This window comes from Tamandua tetradactyla, chromosome 7 (assembly GCF_023851605.1).
Source record: "Tamandua tetradactyla isolate mTamTet1 chromosome 7, mTamTet1.pri, whole genome shotgun sequence".
Classification (NCBI taxonomy): domain Eukaryota; kingdom Metazoa; phylum Chordata; class Mammalia; order Pilosa; family Myrmecophagidae; genus Tamandua; species Tamandua tetradactyla.
In genome coordinates this window covers 7,628,571-7,651,822 of record NC_135333.1, presented here as the reverse complement: position 1 = coordinate 7,651,822, position 23,252 = coordinate 7,628,571, and the positions used below count along the sequence as shown (strand labels likewise).

At 38.1% G+C, this 23,252-nt stretch overlaps 1 protein-coding gene across 3 annotated transcripts in view; it reads right to left on the bottom strand.

Annotated features, from left to right (window-relative positions):
- The window catches only part of MTR (5-methyltetrahydrofolate-homocysteine methyltransferase), a 183,097-nt gene that overhangs the window by 7,987 nt on the left and 151,858 nt on the right, over positions 1 to 23,252 (bottom strand). For all 3 annotated transcript variants that reach the window (XM_077168432.1, XM_077168434.1, XM_077168433.1), the window contains 9 exons: positions 22,643 to 22,763; positions 14,140 to 14,221; positions 10,980 to 11,078; positions 9,845 to 9,920; positions 7,035 to 7,190; positions 5,169 to 5,365; positions 2,471 to 2,671; positions 1,543 to 1,735; positions 24 to 136 (listed from right to left, as the gene is read on the bottom strand). In XM_077168432.1, coding sequence (XP_077024547.1) covers positions 24 to 136; positions 1,543 to 1,735; positions 2,471 to 2,671; positions 5,169 to 5,365; positions 7,035 to 7,190; positions 9,845 to 9,920; positions 10,980 to 11,078; positions 14,140 to 14,221; positions 22,643 to 22,763 — 1,238 coding nt within the window. The remainder of the gene's footprint in view (positions 1 to 23; positions 137 to 1,542; positions 1,736 to 2,470; positions 2,672 to 5,168; positions 5,366 to 7,034; positions 7,191 to 9,844; positions 9,921 to 10,979; positions 11,079 to 14,139; positions 14,222 to 22,642; positions 22,764 to 23,252) is intronic.

Here is a 23,252-nt window from a genome sequence, read left to right as displayed (position 1 = left end):
ATATAGTAAAGCAGCTAACTTACCTGATCCTTGGAAATTTTTCCCACAGCAAAATATTTGGATTTCAAATTGGAGAAGTAGAGGCCTGAGACTGCTGAAGCAGGTGCCATTGCTAACGATTCTGTTAACCTAATGCCTAGAAAGATTAACATGGAAAAACATGTTATTTATTCAATACCTAGCGCAGTACCTGGTAGTTGGTAGGCATTCAGTACATCTGTCAAAAATATGCCTTACGGGTGGACATATGGCACAGTATGAAAGCTATGAGCAGAGCAGTCTAGCAAATACCTACTGAGGAACAAAATCAGGACATTTAAATAACCTCTATTCCAGGAAGGACAGGCCTTGGAACCACTCCCTACACTTTTATGCCCAGTCATTCAAGCTCAGTTACAGAGGCCCCAGTTGGTTTCTAAGCAGCTTACTCACACAAGGAGCAATAACCCTGCATAAAAAGTACCATGAATGGTCCTCAAGGGCTCCTGTGGGGCAGTGACATTAGGGATAACCACTACAAGCGAAGAGTCAGCTTACATCTGCACTTAGAAAGAAACGATACTTTTTCTTAGAATTTTAGAACCCAAAGGACCATAAAGATCCTAGTCTAGGCTACTCATTTTATGGACAAGGAGAAAGCAACATAAAGGGTAAGTGCTGTGTCAAAGGTCACCCAGCTGGCTTATGGCAGAAATGGGAATCGAACCCAGATCATATGACTCCTAGACAGTGTTGTTTCTGCTAACCCAGATTCAATACAGCCTCATAGGCTCTCATTTAAATTTTGACTTCACTAGGTTTGACTGTATACTTTTGATTATTCCCACCAAAAATTGTGAATTTATAGTCAGTCATCTCAACTATATCTACCATATAATAAGAACTCTGATTGGCATTCTGGCAACAACAATGCACATCTTGCTGAGCTGTGGGCATCTGCCTTCTTTCTCAAAAGGACACATGCTAATTTCTGATTTTTCAACTATTTGAATCAATCTATGGACAAAGCACAAAGGAGAATTATTTTATGGTTACAAAAGGAAATATAAATCTTATTAATCTTGACAGGGCAAAAACAGAGAGAGAACAGAGCTGAAGAGAGGGTGGGAGAACCCCAAGATCGAGTGTTCAGATATGGCTCAAAATCAATGGAATGAGAAATTAAGGTGAACTATGAATTAAGATGAAAAGTTATGAATGGAAGAATTAAAAACAGAAACACAACTTAACTAGGAAAATGGAGCAGAAGAGGTATGGATGGGGTAGTATAAGTAAGATAAACTCTCATCTGTTATAGGTTAAGAGATGATAATTAAATTTGATAAATCTGTAAATGGTGCTGTGAGAATACTATTCAGTGATATGGAGAGAAAAGACCATAATCAATAGCTAAAAGTAAGAAAGGATGGGATGTAGATGATTTCTTCTCATTATAAACCCTTTCATATTTTTAAAATTTTTAACCATATGTGTCATTTCTTTGATAAAACTGTGTCTATTTTAAAAAAGAAGAAACAAGCTCACATCTTTCTGGGTACATACCTGTGACCTTCTCGATGTTGGCAAGTCTCCACATGGTGAGCTTCTCAGTGTGGTCAGGCTGGCTGGGGTAGCCAGGAGCTGGGCGGATGCCCTCATACCGTATCCTTCGCAGGTCTGCAATGTCCAGCTGCTCACCTCCACAATAAGCCCACAGTTCTCTGCGAACCCTTTCATGTAGCTCCTCTGCAAAGGCCTTGAAACCCAAAGCACCAGGTATGCTTAGGGAGAGGGAAGAGCTCCTAACATCAGTCCTCTCTCCACCCACTAATCAAAGCCATCTAAGAGCAGCTTCCCTCACCTGGGCCACAGCGAGGCAAAGTTTGATAAGAGGAGACAGGTGGGTTCTCAAACCATTTGAACCATCATTAGCTGCTCTTTTGCTCAACTTTGGCCTCATCCTGGGCTCTGATTATGACAGTTAGTGATCTGAGGATTTTAAACCTAGGCATTTTTCTCATGGTCAGTCTACAGCTTCTACTGACTATAAAGAGAAATGGAACCATTACAGCTGCTATTCCCTTCACTGTTAGCCTCAGGTAAAGTGGGGAGGACCAACCCTAGGGCTTAGGCTACCCTGATTACAAGCATAGGAAGATGAAGAGTTACAGAAGACACCAACATTAGAATGCGGACTGTGAAACAGAAATCTATTTCTAATTTTTTACGTTCTCCAAGAAAATGTCACACACAGCAAACAAAGGGAGAAATAAGGCAAAGAGATCATGGTTCTAAGGGTGATAACCAACCCTGCCATCACTGAAGGCTTTTCTTTACCCAAAAGATGATGTGTGAGAACAACTTGGGAATACATGTTTTTAAATATGTGTAATATTTTAAAAAGACAAGACAAAACATGGTTGTAAGTGTTAATTTGTTTTCTGGTACTCATAGCCTGGGCTCTGTCCTAAGTGCACTTTTGCTGCATTACCTCTGCCAGCCTGTCCCCTAGTGCCTTAACCATGATGCTGCTGTAGTCATCACACTCCTTCTCATAGGCCATGCTCAGCTCTTCAACACCAAAGCAGGCCACAGCAAACAGGCCCAGGTAGTCACGGATCCCAGAATCCAGAGGAGCTATGAAGTCTGAGAGGCAGTGGTAAGGATCTGTGCTGGAAGAGTCCTTTTCAGCCTTAAAAAACAGTGAATGGGTGGAGGAGGTCATTAGCCTGGGCACTGCATTAACAATGGAAAGTAACCTAGTACTATTAAGTAAAAATAAGCTTCATAAACAGGCACGTGTATATTTAGAATCGTGCCTGATACATAGTGGGCATTCAATAACTATTTGTTGAATAAACAAATAAAATGAGATTTAAAAAAATTTTGACATGATAAACCTAGTCAAAATACTAGTTAATTTACTCACTAACCAAATATTTACTCAAGGCCTACAGGCTCTGTTCTAGGAAACAGAATCATAAACTTTGTATTAAAAAAAATTCTTTCCCCCAAAGTGTTTTCAATTCAAGATCAGCATTCCACCCTGGTATTATGTTTGACATGTGCCCATTCAATATACAAAACTCCATTTTACATTATCAGAAGCAGCAGTTCAGTCACATGGTACCACAAATGGTGGTACCAGAGATAGCTAAGGACACCCAAAGCCAGTGTGAAATCAAAGAATTCAGCAGGATTTGCTTCTGGGATTCTTTCCACCAACCCAAGTACCTATCTTAACCCACTCACGTTCTTAGCTGATGGCTGACTCGTTCCTCCTACTAAGCTGGCCATTAAGGTCTTATACACATTACACAGTGAATAAATATTTGCCGAGAAGATAACCAGCTTAGAACTAAAACTCACTGAGTGCTCACTGTATTCCAGGCACTGATCTAAGTGCTTTATGTGAATTAAACCAATTTAATCTTCACAACAATCTTGTGAAGTAAGTGCTACTGTCAGCTCCGTTTTACAGACAAGAAATTTAAGGCAGAGAGTGCTTGACCAGCTAGCTCAAGGCCAAAGAGTGGCAGAACCAGGAGGTTGATATCATAACCAATGCTGCTCTTGACTACTATAAGGTACTGCTTAGGACTGATCAACTAATTAGTAAGTGGTCAATCCAGAAGCTTCAGAGCTATTTGCCAGCCCCAGAAATAAGTGTACCCTAATCGGCATTGGACAGAAAATGGTTAAATGGCTGCCTTCAAGGAGGTGTCTGGAAAATGGTACATAGAAATGTCACAGAACTCAGTGACAGCTGTGCAAGGAAGAACTGTTTTCCAGTTGTTCACTGCTATCTTTGTAAACAAAAGCGAGTAAGGCAAACTCTGAGAACTCTTTGTATCAAATGCTCTAGTACAGTTTGTCACAAACTGAGCTGGGTCATGAATGGTGAAGGACATAAAAATATATCAGAGGACAAAGGACTTGAATGATCAAAGACCAAATCAGGGCAGAGGTTATTTTATGTTAGTTACACCTATAAAAGACAAGTTACTAATTCCGTAGAGAAGAGGGACTGGAACTATTAGAAGTGGAGCACTCCTGTGTATTCTTTTGTTTCTGAGCCTGAGTGTATACAACAAGGAACAAGCTGTCCTCCTTTAACTCTATGATATCTGTTTAAGGCCTCAAATTTAAGAATCCATGTAGGTATGTTTTTGGTTAAATATCTCAATTAGGACAATTCCATCTTATAAATGCAGTCAAGAGTCTGGTACCAAACGGAGTAACCACACAAGCAACACTTTCACAGAGGCCGAGCATATCACATATCACACAAGCAAGAAGAAAAATGTCTGTCATTATGAAATATATTGCGGTTGTGATAAAATGTACTCACTTCTAAAGGGCTGAAAATGCAAAAATAATTTACTGAAACCCTTCACTAAAAACTCTGGTGAATTCTATTCAAATTCTTGATTAGGACAACTACTTTGTATAGCAACTAAACGATATGCATATGATATTTGAATTTTTAAAAGTAAGGGCAAAAAATGCCTGAGAAGAGCCGTTTATTCTGGTGCAGTGAAAGAACAGCCATCTGGGGTGCAGATGGGGGGGGGGCTCTCCCCTCTTTGCTGTGGAACTCTGGGCAATTGAATTAGCCTTCATTTTCTCCTCTGTAAAGTGGAAACATACACTGCCTCACAACAGGACTTTGCAGAAATTAGAAAAGATGGTATATAAAACGCCCTACAAAGCACCTGCCAAATGGTAGACATTCAGTGAATGCTGGTTTCCTTGTGTCTTCCCTTGAGAAAGGGAGCCATCAAACAGCCTATTTTTAATAAGATACATATATGAAAAGCAACGCTATTTGTATTCATAAAAGTTCTCTTATTTAGAAAGATAATTAAGGAGGCTGAGAACATTCATGTGGGAGTACCTGAGGTAGCAAAAATGATTATTATTCAACTCTTTGGACATAATAAGCACCTCAACTTATGCTGCTGCCATAAGAGGCCCTGCCTCTAACGCCCATGTGCCTCCTCTCCATCAACCCGATAAATGCCTGGGGCTCAGGCTTTTCATTGGTCATTTGGAGTGGTGGAAGGATGGGGGGAGAAGAATAATTTATACAAAGATCAGACTTCTTATTTAATCCTTATTTATGTTTTGTTTAGTGCTTAAACCAAACCATTAGAAGCAGAATATTAGCTGTCATAACGCTATTTTACCTGTTGCCTTAACCCATAAAAGGTAGCTATTGGCTCTGCAACCTGGGGCACTGCATCCTCCGCATACAGATGAATGTCATCCTGGACACTTTGTGCTGGCCAGAATCCAACTACACCCCTGGCTTGGAGTTTCTTTTGACTAATCAGCACTTTCAGCATATTTTGGGCATCATCATAGACTTTTTTGGCCTCTTCACCTATTAGAAAAATATAATAAGAACTCACTTAAATATGCCAATGATAAGCAGCAAAGAATATTTCTTTTTAAAATTACCAGCTTTCTTGGATAATTTTCTCTCTTCAACCTTCTATTTTCCCCTCAAATATTTCATGAGTGTTTGTCATCAGCACAATTTAAGACGGAGGAGTTCAGATTTAGTGGTTCCTGCTAAGTGCGTCTGCTTCTCCTAACTCAAGCCACTTAAATTTTTCCATTTAACAAAAGGCAGAGAGCCAAATCTGTGGCTACCCCAAACAGTCTATCAGACAGAGAGAAAAAAGGCAGGCAAAATTCCTCAATCACTGACCTCTGTTGTGCACACATAATTCCACTGAGTTCACAGTGATCACTCTGGAAATAGGCTGGAAAGTGAATTGTGCCCCAAACCCTTTTAAGTAGCTTCAGCACTGCTACTGAATGACCTCATCTCAAGGCAGTGCTCAGAAGGGGTTTCTGTTCGCACAATGGAAGCTGGGCTCCCCGAATACTCTCCCCTCACTTCCATCTGTGTATTTGAAGACAGCTGCTTCTCTCATACTGAGGAGTCAGTAGTGTTTTCTATTCATTCTCTCAAGGGCATGGCCTATCCAGCTTCGTGAGAGGCTGCCAGATAGCTAAGGCTGCTCTACTGCTTGCCTGTCATTACTCAGGGGCAGCTTAGACTGAGAAACTTCTTTCCCCACTACTTTACCCTGGCTAGCTTTGAAAGCTTCTGATCCACAGCTTCCTAACACACATTCACACCAAAAGCCCCTCCATGAAACTGGCAAGAGGCCAGTCTCTCAGTTTCTTTTCAGCCTGAATTCCTTAGTCCTTTATTTTTATTTGTCCACCCCTCCATCTTGCTCTTAACTGGTTATACCTAATCCTTTGAATGGTTTAAAATTTTGAACCTATGTCTAAGTATTTGGGGGTGGGACTAAAGATAACTCCCCAGGCACTCTAATTATTTACAATGTAGCTTATTTTTCCTTAATCATTGAACAATTAGCAGTTTATGTCCTTACTTCTCTAGCTTATCTCACAAAAATCACCTTCCTTCATGATGCTCCAGGCACAATGGGCTCCTTGCAGTTTCCCAAAAAAGCACGTCTCTGTGCCTTCTCACTTCCTGGCTTCTGTCTGGAATAATCTTTTCTTCAGCACCACCTCAGATCCCCAGTTCCAGCTTCAATAACTCCCACTTAACCTTCAAAAGGCAGTTCAAACACCACCTCCTTCACAAAGCTTTCCCTAACCTCCCAGTTTGAGGTACATGTCCCCTTGATGTTTCTGCAGAAGCCAGTGTTCAGTGCCACAGCAGGAGCACGGCATGCTATATGGGAATTACCCATTTACTTGTCAGCTGCACCCAGTAGTTGGTTACAAGACAGCAAAGGATTATATTCTAACCTTTTATATACCCCCAGTGCCCAACACAGAGCCCAAGATATAACTGATGTTAATAAACATTTATTAAAAGAATAAATGAACTTTCCAAATTTAGTCAATACAAGAAGAACTTAGCAGTTTAAAAATCATTAAAAAGCTGAGCAGGTAAATAAGGCAGCTTTATCCTATATAACCTAAATCCATCGCTCATCACCTATTCCTGTCTTCAAATTCAAAATACTATGTCATGATTATCAAAGGCAGAAAGGACTAACCTACTGCTTTGTCATTAAATATCTTGGGAAAGCCTCGATTAGGGTATTTGCCTCGGAGTTGCCAAACATCAAAGAAAGGTTTCCAGTCGATGTAATCCACCAGCTTCTGCAGATTATAGTCTTCAAAGACTTGCGTTCCAATAAATGTGGGCCTCACTACAGGAGAGAAATGCAGACGGTCAGTGCTAACACCTGGGGTCTGGTGCCAGGCACCCCGCCACACCATGCCCTGCCTAGCAGAAGCCTTCCTTTCCAGTGCTGTACTTGCTCTGTGGACTCCCACACTCTGCCTCACTCCCGCCACCTGTAGGAGTTGCTTTACAAAGAGGGGTACTTAAAATTATCACAAAGAAGGAGTAATTTTGTGTTGAATCATAAATAAAACTATTCTTTCCGGGCAGCTGACTACACCACACTTGGAAGCTCCCCCCTCAACCCTTCCACCTCAACTCCTGCCCAAGAAAAAGAAAAACTTGATTTTCATTTATAGAAATTAAGAATAATAAAATAAAGACCCTTTCAGACAACATATAAAGCAAGCCATTTACATAAAGACTATAACCATGAAGTACTCATTTATATATTGCCAATGGATATATATCCACATAGTAAAAGTATAAGGAAATCCAGGGAAATGAGGAATCAAATTCAGGATTGTGCTTATTTGGCAGGGCAGGGAGAGGAATGTGATCAGGGAGAGGCACACAGGGGACTTCCACTACATATGTATTGTTTCATTTTATTAAAACTGGGTGGTAGTTTATTTCTTAAGCCAGTGGGTATATATAAATATTCAATATATTATTCCTCATACTTTTCTGTGCATCTAAAAGATTTCATGCTTAAATACTCGTAAAGACTGCAGAGACAGATGGTGCTTCTTGCCTTTTTTTGGGACAGTATTACTGTTCCACCCTAGCATACGGCTACGGGTCAGGCTAGAGTCAGAAAGCGCTGACTCCACTGCTGGCTATAATTATATTCCTCAGGCTTCTGTTTTCTGATCTTAAAACATGAAACAGAGAATCTCCTATGCTTCCAGTATCAGGTGTTCTGGGATAAAAGAGAAGTCTCATGAATATTTTTCTCTCATTTGATGGTAAAAGTGAGAGGTAAGGGTACAGGAAAAGAAAAGTATGAAAAGCTTATTAATTCTGTCTAAAATTTCTACCTTTTCTTATTTGTTCATGGTAATTCCTTCCCATTTTTTTCCTTGACATCTTTCTACTACACAGGATAACCCTCCTTTGTAAATATTTTATTATGTTGATTTTTTTTAGGTTACAGAGTCTTTATAGTACCCTTAGTAGAGAACCTAAAAAGAAACATAGATAACCCTCTGATTAAAGTTTATCTTTGTCTGGGAAGGCAGGGAGAAATATCCTGCTTTGTAGGAACTGAAGATCTTTATTCTTGAAGAAGCTTGTCTTCCAGAGTTTAAGATTTGTTTGAGGTTTTACCACCAGGGACTATGAGAAAAGAAGCTTCCCTTTATCTACCTTTATTTCCTCTAGAAACTACCCTAGCACTGGAATATCCTCAGAAACATTTCTGAGGGTGGCCCCTCAGAACGCAGGTACAGAGCCTTTCAATGGACCCCCACTGGGAATTAAAGTGGGGTCACTCAAAAAGTGTTACCATTACTGGCTTTGCACAACCATGTGCCTTCACAGGACTGTCCCAATGTATTTTCTAGATGCTGGACTTGGTTAAAACAGAGTTAACCTTGTACTATTATTCCAATTTCACAGTGAAAGGTAAAGAGCTTATAATAATAGTTTAGAGCCATACAGTGATTTATATTTTTCAAAGGTTTTCACACAGTATCTTTATTTTGTCCTCACAATATTGTCCATACAGTTTGCTCCTTTCTTAAAAATTAAAAACTGTCACACACAGAAATAAGTACTCAGGGCCACCTGGTGATTTAGTAGCAAAATTGGGATTAAAACCTAAGCCTCCCAACTCCCAATCTAGCATTCTGTTCCCTAACCCACACTGAACTCAGTGGAAATGAGATTAGAGCCAAGAACACCTATATTTCCAATTTAATCCTCTAAACTCTACTGAGCATTTGTAGAACACAGATGTCATGAGCAATAAGTGCTGATTTGAGATATTACCTTGGAAATATGGATTCACTTAATATAACCCCTGTTTACCCTGTCTTGGCTTTGCATTTGTACCTCATGCTTCTCTGAGCTGTCAAAACATCTTACATATTTTACTCCCTTGTGAGCATCAATGTAAGGCAGAAAAGGTGGCTAGAAACAAAAAAGGGGGAGAAATAAAAAAAGAGAGAAGCACCCAGACAGAGAATGGAAGAGAAAAAAAGAAATAGGGGATCCTGCCTTTGCTGAAATGTTTCAAAAATCTGGGAAATGCTGAGGCATTTTCGACTTCACACATTCCATGTCTGTATCAGGGCTGTCCAAGACCTAGACCACCTCAGTTAAAGCACCACTTGTATGGCTCTATAGAACTTGGTTGCACTGGGGGAAAGAACATGGGTTTAGAAGGCAGACAGATCAAAGACAAAATCTTGGTTAAGCTTTTAAACTATTAAACCTCCTGATATTCAGTTTTTTTCAAATTAACCTGGGCACAATACCCACATTCAATAAAAAGTTGTTTTAAGAATTAAGGATTAAGTGAGACTGGTATAGGTAAATCTCAGGACAATGTTTGACACCAGATAGGCTCTCCAGAAATGGTACCTATTTATTTACTTTTATTTTTCAATCATCGTTATCACCATTATTATACACAACTAAGAGTTGTGTCTTTTTCTAGCTAACGGTCAAACAGACCTGGGTGAGGTTCTGACAGCCAATCAATTTTGAAACCACTCTTTCTGGCTTGACTTAATGTTAAGTATCTTCTCTCCTGTTGAAAAAAAAAAAAAGTCAGTCAAGCCTCTTCACTTACTGTTAGTTATTACAAAAGCATATTTAAGATAGTACATAAACTTTGCAAGAAAACAAATGCTTTTATGAATAAAGATTCTTACTGTAAAAAGCTCTTCCTTTTCTATCCAATACGGCTTTACATCAGTACCAGAACAATAGTAAAAAGTCAATTATCATCCACTAAATGTTGCTATATAAATATAAGGCTGATTGTGAAGTAAGAATATAATAGAGTTATACCAGCCTGTACTTTCAGAACACCTAAGGCCAGGGTATTAACTGGCTTGCATTCAACACTGTGACAGTAACAAGGCAGAACTAAGAAACTGTCAACTGTAGGCAAACTTAGGAAGAGGGAAAAAAGCCAAATACAGTGTTTTGGGCTAGTCAGCATCTCTGAAATGTTTGTTTTCTTCGCCATGTTGTTAGCTCTCTTCATTTGCCTAACAATCCCGAATGTCCTCAGAAAAGCTTACAGGCAGATAACTCGGGAGAACTATCCCCCACTCTTTCTGGCTTATGCAGAATAATTATGCCCACTCTTGATTGATTCCATCAAGCTTATCTAGAGAGAGACAGTTCTTGAAACATTACTCTGTTACTCTGTACAGTCAGTATCGGGCAACTCTAGGGGAGAAGCTTACAGTGGTCCTGTCTAATGTCTTCATTTTCTTCCATTATTTCCTCAAGAATAAGGACTTCTGGGAATCATTTCAGTATACTGTTTAAGTTCCTATTTTCCTGCTGGGTAATGAGCTCATGTTCTATTCATTCTCATAACTCTGGTATGTAGCACAGCAACGAACACCTACTGGGTACCGAATAAGTTGTTGGCTGAATAGATAAAATTAATTTTAACATAACCAAAATTATTGAGAGCTTAGACACTGAAGAATTCTGATTTAAACTAGAAAATACGACTTCTCTAAAATGATCCTAAATCTGTGCTCTTCTCAAAACAGAAAATAAAGTCACAATATAAACCATAGGATTATTTTATTGCCCAAACTAGCAAAGACCTGTTTCTTTCACTTACCCTGAGAGACTCATAATGATTCTGCCTAATATCTTCATATTCTTCCATGATTTCCTCAAAATATTCATCTTTTAGATTTTCATCTAATAGTTGAGAACACTGCAAATGCAAGATAAAATTCAATAACGAGAGAGTAACAAAAGAAGGTTAAAAATGTGCAATAATGGTTAATTTTGGTGACAACTGCTTCAGGAAACTTTCCCCAATATTTATTTCCTTTCCCTTCACCAATTTTACTAATTCCTGCCTGAGTATGCAATAAAGCATACCAGCAGGCTTAGGATGTTCAAATCTTGCATGTCCCAAAGAAAGGACTGGCCTTTGGCTGGCTTCTGAGAAATAACCTTTCAGCCCTTGAAATATCCTGCTTATTAAGAATGCCCTTGTGTACTTGCAGCCCTGGGCCATACCAGGTGTCTATACTAACAATGTGATTTGGGGTGGGTGTCTAGGGTCACACTGTATCTATCTGACCTCTGGAGGCGTTGGAGACTGAGTTACTAAGGTGAGTCATATGGGTGCTCCGAGCCTTTCTGATGGACCTCAATAAAACCCTGGGCACTAAGACTGAGGTGAGCTGCTTGGTGAGCAATACTCTGGGTGTGCTGCCAAACACCATTACTGGGAGAATTAAGTGCTGTTTGTATACAACTCCTGGGGAGAAGCTGGAAGCTTGCATCATCTCTCCCTGGACTCTACCTGATGTGCAGTCTTTTGCCTTTGCTGATTTTAATCTGTATCCTTTGGTTGTAATTAACTGTAACGGGGAAGGTAACACCTTTTTTGAGTTCTAAGAAGCCTTCTAGCAAATCACTGAACCTGAGGGTGGTCTTGGGGATTCCCAACATACTGGGTTAGGCACCTTTCTTCAGGGTTTCAAAGCTACTCTGTACATCTCTCTATCACTGCCCTTACCAAAGGCTTTTAGTAATCTCTTTATGCATCTACTTCCCTTACTAGAAAATATGCTCTTTGTGGGCTGGGATCACACATTAACCATCTTCAAGGCACCCTTGGTGCCTAGTTCACTGCCTGGCCCATATATCCTCACTAAATATTTACTGAAAGAATGAGTCTAATCTCCACAGTCAGCAGGCCATGGGGGTAAAGAAATGTGATCTGCTAAAATAAAAAAAGAACATCAATGGTCTGCAAACTTTGAGGGTACTCAATAAATTATAAAACTAGGAACAGCCAGCTAAATATTGCTTATGACTATGATTATCAAGTTGGTACAATAACTACCATCAAAGTTCAAAAATAAAATGGCTGTTACCTGATCACATCAGTTAAAAAAATTAACAGCATTGCTTCAACCCTGAATTCTCCAGTAGGATTTCTTAACACATGAAAAGTCAGAGAAGCTACCTATCATCATTTGAAATTGAAGAAGTTAGAATGGATGATGGCTAAAGTGCTTACCAGATTTACATCTATAATTCTCTGTGAATTTTCTAAGTATCTCTAGTAACAATCCAATCAGCTATGAGTTGGTAAAAAACAAAATCACTTTTTTAAGGAATATGATCAGAAAAGGCTATAATGGCAGGCCTAAAAATAAAGACTAGAAAAATCACACCACAGAGGATTTCCCAGTCTTGGTGGAATCCTTATTTAGAGAACCAAACAGAACTAAATGAGACAACAAGGCCACGTTCTTCGGAGTTTCTCAGAGTACATGTAACCACTGTTTAAACATCTTTACATTCAACTAGTTTATAAGCTCTGAGATAACAAAATTCAGGTCCCCATAAATCCAAAAAGGTTACAATACCCTGACATAGGTACACTATTAGGTAGAAAGAACATACCCCTGCCTTATCCTCCCAGAGCCACAGTGATAAGTCCATTCAAATGATTACCAGTCCAGCCCAGTCTGACTTGTTTGATGGAAACAAATTCATGGCCAATATAGAGGCTGATCTACATGATCCTTTCATCAAAAGCAAAAATCAAAGTCCACCATAATGTTTTCATGCCAACCACTGAGATATATTATAGTTTTTATTTTCTTTATTTTGTTTTCAGGGCATCACCTGCTATCAGAGTAGGCAGAATAACATGAAAATAAAAGAAGAGGTAATAAACTGAAAAAATACTTCACAATTTAAAAAGAACTGAATATTAAAAACTTATTTTTTATTAAAGAAGAAAAAAAAAAGCATGGGGCAGCTACAGGTCTAAATCTCCAACCATTAAGTAGTTGCTCACACTTGAGGATATTTTCAAAACTATTAGACAGTTAGCTAAAACATGGTCCTGTTCCATGTTCATTTCAGTTATATCAAAACACCTTGAACCAACAACCAACATAAGTAAATTATACCATTCCTTCCTAAAACACTAGCAACTACCCAAATTATTTATCATTTGATTTGTGTTTGAGTATTTTCGAAGTATTCTTTTTGGGCCCCAGGCTGAACCAAATTGTCACCAGCACAAACACATAAAGCCTAGCCCTCTGCCTGGCTTTCGGTGAGGCCCATACTGCTTTAACTTTTCAAGTTCGGTTAAAAAAAAACCAATGAACCACATGGTCTCTTCGATGCCCTCGAGGTATTATACTCTATTATTCAATGAAGAATATAACAAGATAAGTCTTGGGACTCACTGAAGGAGAAAAAAAGGGAAAGACATTTGGGCAAGTTGTATATTATAGTCACTGAGAAACAGAAACTGTTACTCTAGAGTTGAACATATAGTGAATATTTTTCTGTCTTTGGGTAGGGTCAATGGGCCCATCACCAGGTTAAGTGTTTTTTTTTCTGTCTGGAAACAGGCCATTTTAAAAATTCTATACTCCTTTTACTCTGATAGTAGAGTCAAGTAAGTATATATTTACATTTGCAAATAGCTGAACTATCTTTCTGGATTGGTTCCAATATAAAGATACTTCTTTATTCAGACCAGCACAGCTTGCTACTTAATTCAATAAATGGTATTTGAAAGCATAGAACATAGTCATCCGGGTCTCCTTTTAACAAGCAGACATTGCAATAGGATTATTATAAGGCTTGAGCTACTTTTTTACATTTTTAAAACATAGAATTGAACAAAAATATATAGAAGATCTTCAACAATACCCCAGATTCTTAATATTCTCTTTATTCTCTCCTCATAATGTACCCAAAATAAAATATAAGGCCTTGTACTTACTTACCACTACCACACTCTTGGATGCATCTAGGACATGGATTACAGGGGCACTGTATCTTGGAGCTATTTTAACTGCTGTGTGGGTTCTGAAAAGAGGGGGTCAGAAAGAAAAACATATCCATCAGCACTGACAGTTCCTACACAACTGTTGTTCAGAACCATTAGAGATAATATGTTTCTACAGTGCTTTCCAGAGAAAGATTTCAAGGTACTTACAAAAACCGAACTTCAAATTTCCCTGTAAAACAATAATGAATTTCTCTCCATCCTTTTTTATGATGAGGGAAACCCATATGAACTGTTTGGCTCACATCACAAAGAATCTGTGACAAAATGGAAAAGACCTTGTTCTCACCTCTTTGCCAACTGGGTACCAACCCCATGACCTCATGCTCACTAGCAGCCTGTCTGAACTAAAGGAGGAAACCAGTCCCAGGCAATTAAACTTTGCTTCATAAAGGTTGAACTGAGTGTCTTCCAAAAACTGAACTGGGACACCAGCCAGGCTCCTGAAGAACAAGGAACTTTTTAGCAGAGGAGACAATGTCAAAAGAAACACTGCTCTTTAACTGCTGCTTCCCTACTGATGGGAGACATCAACATTTGTTGGCCCCAACCCTACCCTGTACTTTTAGTGAGAAACCCAAGACCCAAAATCTAATATAAAACAACAGAGAGGCAAAAACAACAAAAACATTTTATACTGAGATTGGCTCAGCCCCAAATCCCTATTGCCAAACTTGAAAATGTCACTCCTGGAGAAGAAACACCCTTTACTTGAATTGAAAATGTATATGCCCTCCCTTACAGTAGTAAGGCCCTAAAGATGGACAGGAAGTGTAGACTTTCTCATAATTCCTTTTAGAAGAGTGGCAAGCTGTCAGGTGCGTATGAGACAGAGGTCACATACTCACTGCAGAGATATAGCAAAACTGTCTCTGTGGGATAGGCACCTGATGTCCTGAAAGGACTAAAGTGTTACAAAGCTGCCTGAGTCTGGGGGAAGGAGGCCTTGGGAAACATGGGTAACTTTTGACTCATTCTGTCACAAGGAAGCAGATGGTTCAGCTTGTGCTTCCTAGTCTCCTGCCCTGTTTAGTTACATTTTTCACTTTCTTTATCTCACAGCACTATAAAATAAAAAGGGCTGACCCTCTCGAGGTCTTTGAGTCACCAGCAGAGCTCAGTCTCACCTGGTCCCAGCTTTAACTATATTTTTGTCTCTTACGTTTCTTTCTTAATTCCCCGTCACCTCCCTTCAGTCCCAACACTGAGCCGTGTTGGTCACAGTAGGTGGTGCCCGAACAGGGACCTGAATACGGAAGAACTCAATGCTGAGACGAGGGAACACTCCCATGGTGCGCACACAATTTGGAATTAAGGTAAGGTGGTGCACATAAAAGTACAGCCCGGTGTAAATGGGACATTATGGGACATTCTGGTTCATAGGAACGAGAATTACATGTGAGGATGTTTAAGGCTAGGGGAGGAGATGTTAGGAGAAGCCAGCTTAGTACCTTTTTAGATTTTGTTCAAGAAACTTGCCCTTGGTTTCCTGAGGAAGGAACAGTCAATTCCGAGACCTGGGTCAAGGTGGGAAAATTGCTAAGAGACCGCTACACAGCAGTGGGTCCAGATAAAATACCCATTTATATCTTTTCCGTGTGGTCCTTAATTCAGGAATGTATTGATCCTGGCCCACATAGTGGCCGGCTCCCCAAAACTGAGACAGCAGAGTCAAGTATTGAGGAAACTCTAAAGGAAACTGTACAGGGATACGACAGTCTTAAATTACCCTCAAAGAGCTCTGCTTCCTTAGGACCTACCACCCCCCTAGTTCTGAGAAACCAACCCAGCATAAATTGTCAGATGGGGGTAATGAAATAAAATTACAGGAGGGAGTAAGAACAGAAATGTTCTGACCTTGAGGAGGAGGAAGAGAGCTATCCAAATTCAGCTTTGCAAGACATTCATTTGAGTACTGCTGCTAGTGGGGCTCCTAGTAGTAGGAAAGTAACCTTTGAGTCTAAAACCTCTTCTTCTGGGTCACTTTCTCCTCTACAAAAAAGTCCTGGGACTCAAGCTGCGGGCAAAGATACCACCAAGTTTCAGGTTTTTCCTGTCCTGGAGATTTAGTGATAGAGGTCTTCAGGTATTAAAGGAAATACATAACAAGCTTGCTCATCCCTGTGGAGCACTGGGATTAATTAATTTTGGAATAGTTACTCTCATCACATTATTAGTCACCTTAACTACTTTTGCAGATGCTCTCTCTCAAAGTATACAAAATGCCCATTTTGTTAATAACCTAGCTCAAAACACTTTTTTTGCCTTGCAAGAGCAAGAAAAAAGAGACCTTAAATTAGAAGTCAAGCTTAATGCTTTAGAGGCCACAGTCACAGGCACTGGTAATAAGGCAGAAAGTTTAAAATTCAGACAAAAGTTGCTATGCCATGCCAATTATCAGTACATATGCATGACATCAGTTCTGTATAATCAGTCATTATGGAACTGGCCTAAAGTTCAAAAGCATTTGAAGGGAGTTTGGAGCCACCATAATATCAGTATAATTTAAAACAATTACATGAAGAAATTCTAAGCATGCAAAGAAGTCACAATGAAGTTGCTGATCCCGCTACGGTGGCACAGGACATCTTGAATGAATTACAAGGCTTTAATCCTCTAAGTATTTTGAGATACTCAACTTGGTATTTAATGGCTATAATCCTTTTGCTACTAATCTTGTTTCTTATAATTTCAGTTGGAATGTGGATCCTCCGAAACCAAATCTGAACCCTTCAATTAAATACCTTCGAGCTGCATTTAGAAAATAAAAATGGGGGAGATGTTGGGCGGGGATGAGACAGAGGTCACATGCTCCCTGCAGAGATATAGCAAAGTTGTCTTTGTGGGATATCCTGAGAAGGCTAAAGTGTTACAAAGCTGCCTGAGTCTGGGGCTGAATGAGGCCTTGGGAAACATGTTTAACTTTTGACTCATCCAGTCATGAGGAAGCAGATGTTTCAGCTCATGCTTCCTCCTCCCTTGTTCTTCAGGTACATTTTTTACTTTTCTTTACCTCACAGCCCTATAAAATAAACAGTGCTGAACCTCTAGGGCTCTTTGAGTCTCCATCCGAGCTCAGAGACCCACCTGGTCCCAGCTTCAACTATATTTTTGTCTCTTGTGTTTATTTCTCAATTTCTCTCACCTCCCTTTGGTCCCAACACTGAGCCATGCTGGTTGCGACAGCAAGCAGCACTTTCCAAATATTGGTACAATGCTGTCCAGTCATCTCTCCTTTCTCCATCAAAGTAGCAACACTTTAATCTCACATTCTTTCTCCTGAACTAAAATGTATTTTTATTTGGAAAGATATTCAGGGTATACTATTATATGAGGGGAAAAAAGTAGCAGAACATATGTTTAAAACAATTCCAATACCATCACCTCAACCTGTCCCAAGAAACCACTTTATATATAAGTTTCTGTATACTTAGGAAAAACACAGAGGGGTATTTATCAAAGTGTCAACACTGGTTGTATGCAGGTTAGAAGTGGGACTGAGGGTGGGAAGGAACAGACTAAATTTTACTTTACACTCCTCTGAATTGTTTGATATGATCCAGTAAGCATGTATGATCGAAGTAATTTTTGTGAAACCAAGAATATTAAAGGTAAATTATATGTTAGTGTGTTTTTAATAGGCTTCTCATGGATGGCTCTAAAAACTCATCCATAATGAGACAGACAAGACCAAGAACAGTTAACCTGCTCCCTCTTTCCAAGAGTTATCTCCATACGTAAACAAGAAGCAAAAGACTAAAGCCTTAAGTTATAGAATAGAGCTAAAAGAATGAAGTTCACATATAAGTGAGTTTGTGCAAGAGACATCTTTTGGGCTGGTAGGCTGGAGTGTAGAGAAGCATAGAAAGCCAGACCATGGACCTGGAGCAGCCAAATCAATTCCACTGCTTTCTGGGGACCTGCTTTGTGCCTGCTGAGGTGCACAGAAAAAACCTGGAAGCACTCTTGGATATTCCACAAGGAGAAGGGTTTTTCAAATAGTAAAAAAGGAAGGGTTTTTCAAATAGTAAAAAAGGTTCAGTTTCAAAATAGAAGATAAGTCAGACTAAGCTTGCTTTCTCTTCTTCCAATAGGAAGCTCCTTAAGCACAAGAATATACCTCAATACATGGAGCTTTCAAGGAAACATTATTTTAAGCTGATATGGCTTAGATGACTTTACTGTTAATGAAAACCAGCACAATTTTAAGTTTTGCAACCAACACAATATCTCTTGAGCATTCAAAAGGGTTCTACGGAAAATTCTAGCCATTTTCTCTTTGATGGTCTTTAGGACAAGGGCATTGAAAATAAATTGTTGGATTCCACTAATAAAAAAAAAATAATAGGGAAGTGCAGCTTTTGCAACATAAAATTTAAAGTTAGATGAACAGAGGCATGAAATTTGAGCACTGAGAGTGCTTTTGATTTCCTTATCAGTGGATTTGATACTGATTTCATTTTCCTTCTTCTTGCAAGCTTCTTTAGCTAGAAGACTTCATTCTAAGTCTGAAAAGATGCAAAACATCTGAACCTCTCTTCCTATTCCTACATACCAAGAGCAAAGTGCAAGAATCTGGGGCTGAATCTCAGATTCTGCCTCTCCTAAGTCACTCACCATTTAGGATTTACTTAGTCACCTCCCATACTTGCCAAATGAGCATGACAGTATTAAGCTCAAAAGAAAAAAAAAAATATGAGAGCTTTATAAAACATTCTGAAAAAGAGCAAGTACTCCGAGTATTTATTTCATATCAGACCTTATTCCAGAAATAACTTAAGGTATTTAACATAAATATAAACATAATTAGATAAATTTGATGAAGAAAATGGGTGAAAGAGAGAATTAAAATGAAATCAGGAGTTAGATTAGCATATAAATTCATTCCATGAACATCTCTGTGGTCAATGCAAAGAGAAAAATAAAAGGATTTATGTAATTTGTCACCATATTTCTCACAATTCACAAACACAGCAGCTCAGAAAATTACTTCTAGATTATAGATAGAAAATGGAATAATATAGATAGAATAATATTCAGTTTTCTGTTGTCTTATAGCTACATATTAAAAAGAGATACTCCAAGTATATTTCCACCTGCGTGTGGCCCCAAATCTGTATAACCCTTTCAGTCTCTCCAAGAATCCATCCACTGGACAGATTCAAACCTTACAGTGTTCTGTAGTTATAGTTCTAATGCTGTCATGCTACTGCAGGGCACTGTTGTCTGGAAAGATTGTGGGGTTCTAGCCCCTCAAATATATGCTTTGATAAAAATATGGAAGTCCTGAGCTATCATCTGCTTAAATACAGTCAGCAAAGGAGAAAACTGAGCCACCAATGAGGATTTCAACAGGTCTATAAAAGATAAATAATTAGGGCACTCAGAGGGCTACTGGGATATTAAAAGTCTGGAATGCTTTTTTAGCAAAGCTGCTATCCTTGAAGTAGATGGCTATCTTATATAGACACAAAAAGTATTAACCATGAAGGGAAGACATCAATAAATCAGATTTCATAAGAATTAAGTTTTTTTTTTTAAAAACCTAAGTTTCAGAAACATAAAAAATTAAGTTTGATTTAATTGAGTATCTTTGGACATTCAAAGACACCACTAAGACATTGAAAAGGAAAGCTAGATTAGAAGAATCTATTTGCAAAACATATTTCTGATAAAGGACTTGCATCCAGTATAAATAAAGAATATCCACAAATCAAGAAGAAAAAGGGAGAACACCCAATTTTAAAATAAGATTTGAAAAGCATATCCCAATGACCAAATACATAAATGAAAAGGTGCACAACATCATTAGTTAGCAGAGAAATAGAAATCAGAGCCTTATCAAGATATTACCACACACCCATTAAAATAGATAAAATTGAAGAGGATGTAAAAAAGCTGGAACTCTCATAATTTCTGATAAGAGTTTAAAATGGATACAATAACTTTGGAAAATTATCTGGCATTATCTAATGAAGACGGATCATATGGATATCCTGTGACTTGTAATTTTGCTTCAGGGCTGAAAAGCACACATATATGCTCTAAAACTCATATACAGAATGTTCACAGCCATACTCTTTTTAATAACTGCAAACTAGAAAACCCCAAATATCTACTAACAGTAGAATGGATAAATAGCTCACGGTAAATTATACAATGGAGTACTATCCCACAATGAAGAAAAAAAACCTATTGCAAACCAAAGGGTGGCTCTCACAGACATGATATTGAGAGAAATTAAATTTCATATTGAAGAATACATATATGATTCCATTTATAAAAAGCTGAAAAGCAAGCAAACCCACAGTGGAACATTGATATCTATTGATACCTACCTTTGTTGGAAAGTATGACTGAATGGAAGAACCAGAGAGGTCCCTACATACCATTAATGTTTTATTTCTTGATCTGTGGATGGTTCCAACGGTGGGTTCACTTTTCCAAAAACTCACCAAATTGTGCACCTATGATTTGTGTATTTTTCTATGTGACTGTTTCCCAGATGATGAGAACAGATTTTATGCAATAACATGAAGAGATGATGGGTGATTTCCTATCTGTTAGCTCTAAATTGACAAACCAGATTTTAAATGATGAGAATCATTTAAGATTAATTTTCCAATGATGTATCTTGAAAGCCTAGTCATGTTGCTTTGGAAGACACTGATGAAAAAAGTTTTATAAACCTCTTTAATCTGACAGTCTTTACTTAAGAAATATAATAGCATGGACTATTTGGTGAAGTTCCAATTTGTACAAGTAAGTAGCAATATGTGGTTTCTTGAACTTGAACTTCTTAGCATCCTACCAAATAAAATGATTCTTATTTTGAAACTGGTAGCACATTTAACATAACTCAATGCATTTCATTGTATTTGCTCATTTAAATATTTATTCATCCTACTTTAAAACCTTCATTTTTAAAGGCTTTTCATTCTGACAACAGTCAAGGATTCCCTTACCATTCTCCTTACTTAAGCTAATCCATATCACATTATAATCCTCAATAACCCAAAACTTTGTCCATCAAAACCCCAGTTATCAATAGTTGTTCATATCCTTTAAGAACAATTCTGTCACATACCCCAGTGGATAAGTCTTCATGCAAAAACAAACCTAGTTTTCTAATGTGAGCAATGTTATTCAAACTGCTGAGTTCTTTAAATATGAGTAACAGCTAATGAATAAATGACACAAAACTGTGGCTACTTGTGAAAATGATCCACTCAGATTATAAATGGCTTAAGAAACTATAGAAAACCTCTGACCAGATTTCTGCTGTATTTTTGCATCAGAAAAACAAACTGCATGTTTCTGGGATTATTTGGTTCAACACTCCAGATTGGAGCCAAACTGAACTATGTGCAATATAAGGAAATGTTACAAAAAATCTAATACCCATAATTAACATACCCCTCACCAAATATCACCATGATCATGATCCTAAGAAAAATATGACAAACTGAATAATGATCATATGACCAAATTTGTGACCCCCCCCCCCATATCTCTTTTACCTCAAAAGTCCCCAAATGTTTTTTTCCCAAAAAAATCTTGCCAAACTGAACTTTTAGTTCATTCTAGCTAGACTGGCTTTCTGTCTGTAAATAATTACAAGGTCTAAGTTTCTCCAAGGGAAATGGTGGTTTTTCAAAATCTGACATGGGCTTCAAGATAGCTATTGGGCACAAGTTCAAGCAGACTTTGTTCAACGAACATGTACTTCTCTACCCAGTTTGATTTGAAATGAGTTAAGAGTTCATTAGAAATCTCAAGAACTGGATGGGTAGTGAGAGGATTAAGGATAGGATAACTGCAACAAAAGGAATAAAAAAATAAGGGCACTTGAATAATAATATAGCTTTCACAATGTGACTGTGTGATTGTGAAAACCTTGTGTCTGATGTTCCTTTTATCTACCTTGTCAATAGACGAGTAGAACATGTGAAATAAAAATAAATAATAGGGGGAACAAATGTTAAAATAAATTTAGTTTGAAATGCTAATGAAAGCAAGGGGTAAGGGGTATGTATGTATGATCTTTTTTTTCTGTTTTCATTTTATTTCTTTTTCTGTTGTCTTTTTATTTCTTTTTCTGAATTGATGCAAATGTTCTAAGAAATGATGAATATGCAACGAAGTGATGATATTGTGAATTACTGATTATATATGTTAATGTTTTAGTTTGTTAAATTTTTTTAATTAATAAATAAATTAAAAAAAATAAATAAGGACAAGAGGGGAGAGAATCACAAAGAAGTTTACTATATAGTATGCTTCAAAAGTATCCTGGCTCTTATACAATTGAAGACCACAAAGTTCATGAGTTTATTAATAAGGACCCAATGTAGTAAGAGTAAGACAAGATAACTAATTTTATCAGTGTTTTTAAACACTGCCATTTAAAGTAAAGCACTAAGTTCATTAGTATGACTTACCTGGAAGTGGTTGCTCCTCCAATCAACAGTGGAATCTTTATAGCTAATCTCTCCATTTCTTTGGCAACAAAAATCATTTCATCCAGGGAAGGAGTGATGAGTCCTGACAGGCCAATTATATCTATAATTTTTTAAGAGAAAGAAAGAAGACAGTGAGAAGAACAGTGAGTGAAAAAGAGGACAAATATGAAGATCTATTTTTAAAATTTTACAATTAATATCACAAGACCTAACATGAATTTCCAATTTCAAATTCAGAGATATCTTTTCTAACTGGGGGATTTCAGTTTATTTTTTGCTTTGGAAATGTGCTGGTTTGAAACTGTTATATACCCCCCAAAAATCCATGTTCTTTTACTCCTAACCCAATCTTGTTGGGGCAGCCAGGTCATTTTAATCCTATCCAAAACTGTAGGGTGGAGCCTCTTGATTAGATTGTTTCCATGGAGATGTGACACACCCAATTGTAGGTGTGACCTTTTGATTAGATGAGATGTAACTCCATCCATTCACGGTGGGTCTTAATTAGTTTAATGGAGTCTTTAAGAGAGCTCACAGAGAGGGAAACAGTTCAGAACTGACACAGACACAGATGTTTGGAGATAAGACG